The 11,293-nt window shown below is 38.9% G+C and overlaps 1 protein-coding gene across 1 annotated transcript; it reads left to right on the top strand.

The window, feature by feature from the left end:
• Nucleotides 1-188: 188 nt before the first annotated feature.
• On the top strand, nt 189-6,235 carry acer1 (alkaline ceramidase 1). Its single transcript, XM_072388662.1, has 7 exons — nt 189-394; nt 3,292-3,404; nt 3,553-3,667; nt 4,640-4,778; nt 5,369-5,506; nt 5,597-5,734; nt 6,019-6,235. The coding sequence occupies exons 1-7, from the start codon at nt 388-390 to the stop codon at nt 6,194-6,196; spliced, it is 828 nt and encodes a 275-aa protein (XP_072244763.1). The 5' UTR covers nt 189-387; the 3' UTR covers nt 6,197-6,235.
• Nucleotides 6,236-11,293: the final 5,058 nt, after the last annotated feature.

The raw sequence follows: 11,293 nt of genomic DNA, 5'->3' as shown, positions 1-11,293 counted from the left end.
ACCGGTTCAGCCTCTTGAAGCTGAGATGACACCGAAGTACAGCGACAGCAGCTGCCCCTTCCAACTGATTCAACTTGTGTTTTTTTTATCCGTTTCATCAAGTCCAACGTATTTTTTCAGTCTGACATCCAAGAGAACCTGCCTTTGTCTGTTTCAAACTGTGACATGTATTGAATGAATGAAAAAAAAAGGACAACTGAGACCTATCCAGACGTTTTCCGTTTGGTGACATATTGGCCCAGAGATGTGGACCAGCGTGATTATCAGTTACGTCACACTCTCATGCAATAGGGCAGTAGGAGCGTTTCGATCCTCCACCCAGTTAAATCCACCTGTTGCACCACCTGGAGCAAAGCAGCACTGACAGGAGGCTGAGACGACCGCAGCATGGGAGGTAAGAGGCAAAGAGACAGCCGTATGTGATTTTTTTTTTTACTCTTAGATGAGACCGGCTTTTTAAAATTATCATTATTATTAGAGTTCAATTTCAGTCCGTTTTCATTTAGAGAAAATGTAAAACTGTCACATTTATGACAAGAAATCACCAGAATATTCCCATTGTAACTCCGGCAGTGACTCTCCTGATCAATACAGCGTTTGGTCAAAATGTTAAAAACAGCTATCCTTTAAAGGCACATATTCAATTTACTGTGTCAACACCACATTAATACTCGATCTCGACTTATAAATTGCATTTATATCTTGCAAGTTTATTCCAGCATTGTGTTTAAACACAGTTGTGAGGTATTTGTAATTCATTTGATTGTATTCCACTGTACCTATGCACTGATATATTTAGTTGTTGGTCACCTTTCTAATTGACGTTATTAATACAAGCCTTAGTTAGCAGTAATAAACCATCATGACTAATTCATTGGTCATCAGGTGGAAATCCAACTGGAAAAGAGAGCACAAACGTCCAAATGGCAGGGTTTATTTAACAAGTCTTGATTCCAACAAAAAGTAATCAGTCAGCCAGACAAACTTGAAAGACAAGAAGCAGGTAAAAAGACATCATTCAGAATCTCCAGCAACAATGCAAAGGTTCAGTCAAAGGGCAAATTAATGGGAATAGGGAGGGACCTTGCACAACTGGTAAAACATGGAGCAAACAGCTGTAAAGCTTAACACAATGGTACAAAGACAAAACGGCATCTTAAGAGTATACATGGAGTATTTATACACAGGGGCTGATGACTAACTGAACACAGGTGTGGCGCAATAAACTAATTCAAGATAGTGCTTGTTACAGTGATTGTTACAGTAAATAGCCCTCCCTTATGTAGCACATTTGAACCTTAATTTAGCTTCTATTCATGTTTTTCCTCATTTACCTATTCATACAATCTCTCATACAGTGCTTCTCATTTTTCAGACATATCCAGTTTATATATTCTACATAGGGCTGCATGGTGGTGTGGTGGTTAGCACCGTCGCCTCACAGCAAGAGGGTTCCAGGCTCATCTCCCAGCTGGGGCCTTTATGTGTGGAGTTTGCATGTTCTCCACGTGAATGCGTGGGTTCTCTCCGGGTACTCCGGCTTCCACCCACCATCCAATAACATGCATGTTAGGTTAATGGTGTCTCTAAAATTGTCCTTAGGGAGTGAGTGTGGGCGTGTGTGTGGTTGTTTGTCTCGTTTGTCTCTGTGTGGCCCTGTGATGACCTATCCAGAGTATACCCTGATGACCGCTGGGATGGGCTCCAGCCTTCCGCGACCTGACCGACGAATTAAGCGGGTATAGAAAATGGATGGATGGATATTCTACATAGCACTATTTCTCTATCATACATAAAATTGATGGCAATAAAACACAGGAGAGAATACACGGTAACCTGAAATCAACAAGTCCTTCAATCAAAACAGCCAAATATGTCATCTGTTTATACCCATAAATACGACCCACAATTGCCTCACCTTACAGGCAGCAGGAAGGAAGTTCAACTCATATGATAATTTCTAAATCAGACAGATTTAGGGGGGGGGGTTGATGGATGGCATGTTATGAATATGAATATGACCCTGATCTGGGGTAAAATATGTAATTTTACAGCGCGAACAACGCCTCACTGAATACCATTCTTACACTTCAAATGCAGTTGCTTTAACAACCAAAAGAGGGTTCATGACTCATAGGGTCATATTTGGGAGGACAGTCTCCATGACACTCACATTTACCCACAATGACAAATAAATGTCACATAGTTGATTCTCTAAAAGCTGCTGGAGAACAATGCACATACGCTGTATGTGCTCCTGAGCATATTGTACACATATTGAATCAATACAGCAACTCTCTTAGGAAGCCATTAACCAGGGCTTGGAAGATAGCTGGAACAATAATGAGACCAAAGGGCATAACCTGATATTTATAGTGGCTAGTGAGAGTGTGTAAAGCTGTAAAGGACTATCTAGAGTCTAGACTATTCTTTAGAAAAAATGGTTGAGGCTTTCAGAAGTTTAAAATGGAAGTAAGAAAAAGTTTTCCTTGATCATTATTGTGATCTCATTAAGTCCCTGGCATTCTATGTAAACTGAAAGGACTTGAGCTAAGTTTGCAGTCGCCATACTAATTTGCTTGTGGTGGCACTTGTTGGCCGAAACTGACGTTACAACACCTGGTGTGCCGGGCAGTTTGTTGGCATTTTGGAGTCCGTACACCTCCTGACTTTGCAACCTGTCACCGATTGCTCAAACAGCACAAACAGTGTGCAAGCAGATCCATGTCTATAGATACATCTGTGCGACCCCTCCAAACCCAGGAGGGTACAGTTCTAGTAAATGTTACAAAACCATCAAATAACTTGTCACACAGTGAAATGCTTAAGTGTGTTATTTCATTTCAAGTGATCATACCTCCTTACAGTCTGCTCAGTTACCAGTTGCACTGTTGTGGGGGCATTAAAGGGGCACTCTGTCACTTTCAGTCATGAAGATCATCTAATTGTGTTCTCAGAAAAACAACAATATTGTGCTGAAGTTGTTTTACAAAGATGCAGGACACACTTTGTATGAACAGGTCAAGATATGACTGGATTTACTTTGTTTGTGAATGCAATGTTTTAAATTTATGATAAAGTAAAACTAGAAACTAGCTATTTTGTTTATATGTTTATTGTTTATGTGCCCAAGCTCATGTGACTGTGGTCACTACAACTCACCAAGGGAGTGAAACCGATTTTCATAAACCACCTACACAAATGTGCTGCTGAAAGGAAAAAGTGACACAATCATCTTAATATGACTATGTAAAAATACAGGTGATCATTTCTCCTCTGGCTGTCTCTCAGGGGTCTGTTCTGGGGAGAAGATTGCAGAGGTTTTTGCTTACGAGAGCTCAGAAATCGACTGGTGTGAAGACAACTACAAACACTCTGAGCATGTAGTGGAGTACTTTAACACAGTAAGTTTTCCTCAGCAACATTCAGGAAGTTTTTTCTTTCAAAGGGATATTTAAAATTACTCAGCACCTGCCACATTCATTAACTGCACGTAATAGTTTTCCCTTTTCGGTTGGTTGATTTATTCATAGATTGATGTTTTTCCTGCAGATGAGCAGCTTTTTTTTCTTCATTGTATCTCCCATCATGCTCCACCTGCTGCACCCTTACGCCAAAGAGAGGAACTTAGCGATCCATTTGGTCTGGATCATGATGATCTTTGTAGGTTAGTTGATCTTTCTGTTCGTCTTGTTGATGTCTTGCTGTCCCGCCATTATACACACATACAGACTTGTCATTCTTATCTGTAGAACACAAGAAAATTATGTCTTATTTTACACTGACATTTATTTTAACACGTGTTACCAGTCCAGGTAGAAAGATTGTTTTATACTAGAGTTTGAAATACAATACATGATACTTTAGCATATTATATACAGAATATAGACACTCACAGTCATTGGTTTAAAAGAAGAGGGCTTTAATTGAAAGAAGACGCAGACATTTATTCATTTTTCCTTTTTTAAAAAAAGCTGTTATGTTACTCAGGTGTATCCATCCCTCCAATAGGGTCGATTAATTCCTGCGTGTACACTGTTAACTACACTCAAATGGGCTTAGGTGCTCCACACATGCTCTCAAATAACACTAAAGCTCAAGTACATATTAGTACAGCTAATCTCCCTCTCCCGATGATCTCCCTCAGAGAAAAATTAGAAGCAACAGAATGTCTTGAATAATATTTCACTTACAGTGTTGCAGCATAGGACATACTTTGGTTAATGAATCAATTCAGCCCACATGCATGTATACTGAGATAAAGGATGGTGGAGCTATAACCGTGGCTCAACTCAAATCGATCACATTCATGACCTGAATGCAGACCGGTAATGATTGATAAACTCAATATTGTGAGCCTGTTGACTCAACAATAAGACATGTGGCGTCTCTAATCATGTGCATGTGTGACAACACTCTGCAGCACAAATGTTTTTATTCTCCGTTTTAATTGCTGCAGATTTATAATAAAACTCAAAACATTTTTAGATGTAAGAGCTGAACCACACCAGCTCACGTAGTCAATTTAAACAAGTTTGTCTTCAGTCCGTAATCCATTGTATGTGGTTGTAAGTGTCTGTAAGAAAAAATAAAACGTGACTTGGGTCACGTTAAAAGTCAGTTCTTCTCTCCTCTGCAGGACTTTTCTCTGCATACTTCCACATGACTCTTAGTTTTGTCGGTCAGATGTTGGATGAGCTGTCGATCTTGTGGGTGTTGGCAGTGGGATACGCTATTTGGTTCCCTCGCAAACTCTTCCCCTCTTTCATAAAAGACAGGTAAGTTTGGCATAGACCAAATAATACAGGAACAGATGCTGCTCCACAAGATTGTTCAATGTCTTGATATCTGTCTTTAATCTGTGTGGACCCATAACCCTTTAACATAGTAAGATATATTAAAAACGGCACACCACTGTGAAACCTTAACTGTTCTGGCTAAGCAGCCTGTCCAACCAGTCTTTGTCCTACGACACAATATGATGCTGAGATCTTCACCTTAATGGGACAAAAATAGAGCTCCACCCAACCGGTGTAAATATTTAACAAGATAGGAGAAGGAGATTAAAATTTGATGAGCTCCTGAAAACAATCCCAGAGTGATTTTCCAGTTTTTCAAGCTAATGGGTGGATCGCTCTGAACACATGTGACTCACTGACTGATCCTACAGGCGCAGAACCTCAGAGCTTCTGTTAAAAGTGTTAATATTACATCTTGGAAAGTCACTGAGCTCTGGTAGACAATAATACAATAATGGAATATCCTGGACCCGTGTTTTGCTCCTTAACCTCATCTGTGTTCCCAGCAAATCCATTTGTATCCATTCAACCTTAACCTGAAATCTTTTCTTTCGACTCTCTGACAACAGGTCTACATTTTCAAGGCTGGTCTTGGCGATCACCGTCATCACCACAGTGTCATCGTTTGTTAAACCTACAGCTAATGCCTACGCCTTAAACTGCTTTGGCCTCCATCTGCTTTACACCCTCGCTGTCGAGATGAGATGGTAAGAAATATACGTCTCTTCGGGGGAACAGTAATTGCACACAGTGCTGCTTTGATTTCGATGTGACAGCCAATCTTCTCTTAATTTCAGCTGCACTGACCAGAAGGTTCTGCGTCTCGCCAAGCTCTCGGTGGCTCTGTGGGTGCTCGCCATCTCCTGCTGGATTAGTGACCGTTTTGGCTGCAGTTTTTGGCAGCGGCTTAACTTCTGCTACCTGCATGGCATTTGGTAAGCTCAGGCTGGTCTGTGTTCTGTGTTCTTTTCTTTTATGTTTAACCGTGTTTCCTGGAGATTCTTTCTCAACACATCAGCAATATGTTTATTCACAGCATATTGTGATATGGTACTTACAAAAGGCGCTTACAGTAAGGAAAGGGTTTTTGTTTAGTATTTAAAAAGTTAAAAGGAATTCATACTGAATCCCCTGTTATAGTTTGCTGCCTGAACCTATTCACATTTCCTGTGAAAAAGCTTGCTTCTGAGTTTTAAACTCTGTTTTTTCTGTCCTCCAGGCACATTCTGATCGTGATGGCTGTAGCTTACGCTAGCACGCTGGTGGCTTACCTGGACGCCAGCTACGAAATACCGTACTCCCTGCCTGGACTGCAGTTCTGGCCCTGTGATAAATGGGTTGTTGGATTTCCTCACATTGTCCTGAAAGGCACTACGAAGACTCAGAAACGGTGCTGACAAGCCATGATAACTTTGGTAGAACATTGCTGTTAGTTTGCCATCAAATTATCTCTCAGGTTTCTTACCTTACAGACTGTATTTGTGATCTGAAAGTAGGGTTCTTTGCAAAATATATATATATATTTTATAGGGGTCTTATTTAAGAGCATTACAGATGAGTTCACTTCAAGAACTGGGGGGAAATTGCAGATATTTTTAGACACGGATGAGGCTTGAATCACAGCATTTCAACTTTTGTCGACAGAAATTTAAGAAACATATTTGTGTCAAAAATAAAAAAAAAAGTTTTTCTCCTCTGACTGTCAAGGAAGGTTCCAGGCCAACTGCGCTGGTAGCTTAAAAGGATATTTCCCTTTTTTAAGTAGGGTTGTATGAAATACTCACTGAGTGATCATTGTCTTACCCACGTTAGTTAGAGGATTCAGTTTGGCGAATCAGAAGCTTTACTAAAAGGTAGGCTAATTCTAAAAGCTAATCAGATTGGGGCGAAAGTGGGTCTAAAACAACTCAAATTAAATAAAATTCATAGCGAATCGAGCCAAAACTATATTTAGGACATAATAACATGGAATGGGTCGGGGTACTCTCATTGTTGCAGTTGTTCTTGAACGCACCGCTGACAGTGTTGCGACATGGAAACTCTGCGCTGGCGGAAGTATAGATTGTCTGATGCAGAAGTGATGCCAGTGATTTCTGTCCATTGTGCCTTTCATGAAGAAACGTCAAAAAAGCTTGTCAAAAGAGGACATGATTGCCATACATACAGTATATACAGTTCCTACATTTATTACTGAGAGCTTTAATGGGTTTCCAACAGTCTACTGGCTTGTTCATGTGATTGTTGGCAAACTGTAGACAGGCAGCGGTGCTGTTTTTGGAGAACAGTAGCTTTCTCTTTGCAGCCCTGCCATGCACACCATTGCTCATGGTGAACTCTTGAAGGAAAACAAACATTTAGTCTTCGTTTTAGATACAAAATGATCAGTTACCATTTAAATCCTATATTCAAAATATACAACATTTAAAACGTTGGATCACATATTTGGTCACCTTGATGATATTTTTCTATATCCCTTAGACTCATGTTATAATTAACTTATTTTTTACATTTAGTTTCTCTTTTTGAGATATTATTGGCTTTTTAAGAGGAATTGTATGTTGAAAAATGTGAATAAAACTTGCATTTCATGGAAATGCATTTTTATGTTTCAAGGCCATGGCCCTTAAACAAGAAACAGTGATATATGTGGTTTATAGAAAGTCTTTGGGTGCACTGAATGCCTAACTCAATTAGATTAATTTTGTAATTCAACGTTGTTATTTTCTTTTTCTAGATATGTATGTACATTTGATTTAGACTAGTTTCATACGCTTTATGTTTTACAATGATTGTATTAATTGTTTGTCAATGAAAAGTTGTGTTGGGGCCAGAATGTGCTGTGTGATAGGAACTGAGTTGTGTCATTTTTTGAATGAATAGCAGCAGTAACATTTCAGTAACACATCAGGTATTTCTTTGCTCTGTATATCTGGGAAAATAGTGTTCACTTCCTCCGGAATACAAATCTGTTTGACAATCTCTTTTGTGTGACTGACTCTGATTTACTAAAACTACCTGTTTCCAAACCTTTTTGTTGGATTTGTTAGTGTTTTGAGAATTTTCAGGGGCATTGTTTCTCCATTCACATGAACTTTCCTGAAGCTCATAATAGATGCAACAATAGATCTTACAGACAGGCATACTCACACAGTGCACGCATATGTCCAGCAGTGACCCCCTGTGGGCCATGTGCAAACATTCCTGATAACATCCATCCATCCATCTATTTTCTATACCCGCTTAATCCAATTTACATCGCAGATGGGGCTGGAGCCTTTCCCAGCTGTCACTGGGCAAAAGGCAGGGTGATGGACAGGTCGCCAGTCCATCACAGGGCCACATAAAGACAGACAAGACAAACAACCATGCATGCTCACTTACTCCTGGGGTCAATTTAGAGTCACCAATTAACCTAACCGGCATTTTTTTTGGCTGGTGGGAGTCCTGAAAATAATTTTCTTCAGCTTTCCAGCCCCGGTCACGAATACCATGGGGATATAAATTCAGTTTTTAGTGTGATATGGTTTCTTTGACCTATTCCTGCTAAATGGTGTAATTGACCAAATGACCACAAATTGATTCCTCTCTTAAGATTTGGCTTAGAGGCAGACGTGAGCAGCATGAACAGCAGGGTAAGGGGAGTAATGTTGCCGAAGAGAGAGAAAAGACCCACTTTTCTCTTATCAAAGTGTGAGTACTGCTGAGATTTGACTGCAACAGACCCATTTTAGATTAGAAAACAGTTTTCCTTTAAGAAGAAAATGATCGATTTGAAAAAGGTGCTCCAAAAGATAAAGGCAAATAAACCGAGGTGTCAGAAGTAACGTACCATTTGTCAAGACACATTCTTGTTAGAGCTTCAACAGTTGCAGGTGTTTCAACTTGGGAAATTGTTAGGCATAAGTTTTAGAAGATTATAGAAACTCGAGGATGGAAAGGTTTTCAGCTGTGTTGATTGGGAAATTTAGGTTGAAAGGTTTTTCTTTTGGAAAAGCAATTCTGAAGGCCACAAAGGAAATGATTCAGCCTAAAGAAGATGAGCATAAAATGAAAACTGGACTATGGGGAGCAGAGAAGTAAATTAGTTACGGTAAAAAGAGTTTACAATTGCAAAACCTGGTTGAGCGTAAAAAGAGTTGGCAGAACAAAATAAAATGAGTAAAGATCTTTTAGGGGGAAATTCTTTGCAAGATAAAGAGAAATGGCTCAAATTTAGCTGAAATGATATGACTTTATTTCACCTCACAGGGGAAATTTACATTTTGTAGAAGCAATCAGGGAAAAGCAGTGATTACAAATTAACAAAAATAATCATTAAATTAAATATTTGAATTACACACAAGTTGTGAAAAGACACCATAGATATGATCTGTGAATACACTGCAGACCACATTGTTCTGTGGATTTGAAAAATATTGCACTGAGAAGTCATGAAGAGGCGGGTAAAGCCACAGTGTGAATGACACAGAAAAGAATACTGTGAAATGACAGAATCAAGCAGAGAAACATGAGTGATTCATAATAACAGACTATGTGACTATTAAAATGTCTGAATGCTGTGGGGATGAATGATCTGCAGTGGCATTTTTTGATACACATAAAGCCCTTTTTAAACCGGTCAAAAAGCCCATCAAAATTCATTAGCACCATCTGACTCTGGAGTACAGTGTGAAAAGATTTAATTAGAATTCAGTCCCACGTCAGATAGCTTCACAGTGGATGTGGGTTTTAATTGATTCCAGCTCGACTCAGCCTCAATGTGAGCACAACACCCAGGTGTATAAACTAATTTCCGGTGAGGATACTATAATCAGGGCAACAAAAATGGACACAGCTCATATTTTCTTTACAAAAACGCATAATTACCAACTTCTATAAATGTGTTTTTGGTGTTATTGCCTCACAGTCAATAGACCTGCTGGGTTAACAAATTTGATGACAGCCCACCCCTGTTTCACTGCATAACAATAAGCAGGAAAAATGACTTTTTATGAGCCCCGCAGTGAGTATGCAGGATTTTTTTCTATAACTGTAGGGAAAAGATGTCAGCAGATGATACAGATGTCACCATTCTATCTCTGTAGACTTGCACATTTCCCAGGTGATTCATTTTACTTTTGTCTTTGCTATGAAATAGCAGATGGAATCTAATTATCAAGCAAGAATGAGAAAATAATTTCCTTTCAAAACAGATTACAGCAGATGGTCTCATTAGTTCCTAAACACTTACAGAGTTGTTCAACGAAAAAGCGCTAAACATGTCCCTGTAACAACTTTTAAAGAATAAATGCTATTAATATTAGATTCAGAAACATATATCTATTAAGAAAAAATAAATCTGTCATAGAAAAGGTGCATGAATCCAGCCTAAGGGCTTGTAGAGCACATTGTTGTTACAACTAGTAGTGAATGTTTGAATGCTTTACGGACGTCCAGGGGACTATTTATTCATTACTTTACCATTTATGGTGTAAAATCCCAAAAATACTTCCAGAAACTGCATCTCAGATGTGATGATAGTCATATTGGAACAGCATTGCTACTTATTCCTCCATTTTTGCCGCAATTGACTACTTCTAAGCAAACTACTAGGCACATTACTTCTAACTCTCTGAGGCATACAGTCTATGGTTGGATCCACTTACCGACTGTAAGTTTTTGGTTTGAATGGGTCACCGATGTTAGAATTTTCCACATTCAAACACGTGACTTGTTATGAAAAGGTAATACAGGGGTTTAAGATGCTCTAACTAGTTATATTTAAATTGTTGCTTTTTGATAATTACAAGAAAAACATAAATGCTCAGAATTCAAAGTATTCATGACTAAATATATTATGTTGAATTACAGCAGAAGTTGCTCATACAGTTAAAACTAATTGCATGAGCAATTGCTCTTGTAAAAGTTTGCTATATCATTTCAGTAATTATGCACAGCATTGGTAGAGTATTTCTTTTTCTAGTTCATACAATGTTTTGTTATGTTATATCTGTAACAAATACTCTTATTATGTGACACGCAATCACAACCGTCAAAGTAATACTAGAGAATTTGGTTAATTATTTGCTCTTTAGCTCCCCCTACTGATGTGGGATGCAACACCACTTTCATCAAAACAAATCTGTGTGAGCCCTACAAATGCACTGCTATACTCAATAATTTGTTGTAATGTTAAAGATGACATCAAAAGCCCAAATAATGTCAAACGACTGTGAAGCAAAGCAGTGTTTTGCAGGTCTGGAAACTAAAATCGTGAACTTCAGAATGTCTGCCCTCTGGTGCCGCTGAGGATGTGCATAACAAAAGTCAATGTACTCAAAACGAGGCAGAAGCCAATCGTTTTAAGGTTCACAAACTTCTCTAATGTTGCTTTAAGTGGATCTGACATTAAAAACACAATCTGCACACATCATGGTATTATGCTTGACTGGACTACTCTGTTACATCAGGCTTTGTTTTGTTACATCAGTGAGTTAATCACGGTTCTATTCGAC

Source organism: Leuresthes tenuis, unplaced genomic scaffold (genome assembly GCF_036924035.1).
Source record: "Leuresthes tenuis unplaced genomic scaffold, fLeuTen1.0.hap1 SCAF_7, whole genome shotgun sequence".
Classification (NCBI taxonomy): domain Eukaryota; kingdom Metazoa; phylum Chordata; class Actinopteri; order Atheriniformes; family Atherinopsidae; genus Leuresthes; species Leuresthes tenuis.
Note: the sequence above shows the minus strand (reverse complement) of the source record. Positions and strands in the feature narration are given on the sequence as shown.

What these genes read in the sequence shown, in the direction of transcription:
- acer1 (XM_072388662.1), top strand. An exon ending in TAGTGGAGTACTTTAACACA is followed by an intron (nt 3,405 to 3,552) that starts GTAAGTTTTCCT and finishes TTTTTCCTGCAG; the next exon opens with ATGAGCAGCTTTTTTTTCTT. An exon ending in CTCGCTGTCGAGATGAGATG is followed by an intron (nt 5,507 to 5,596) that starts GTAAGAAATATA and finishes TCTTAATTTCAG; the next exon opens with CTGCACTGACCAGAAGGTTC.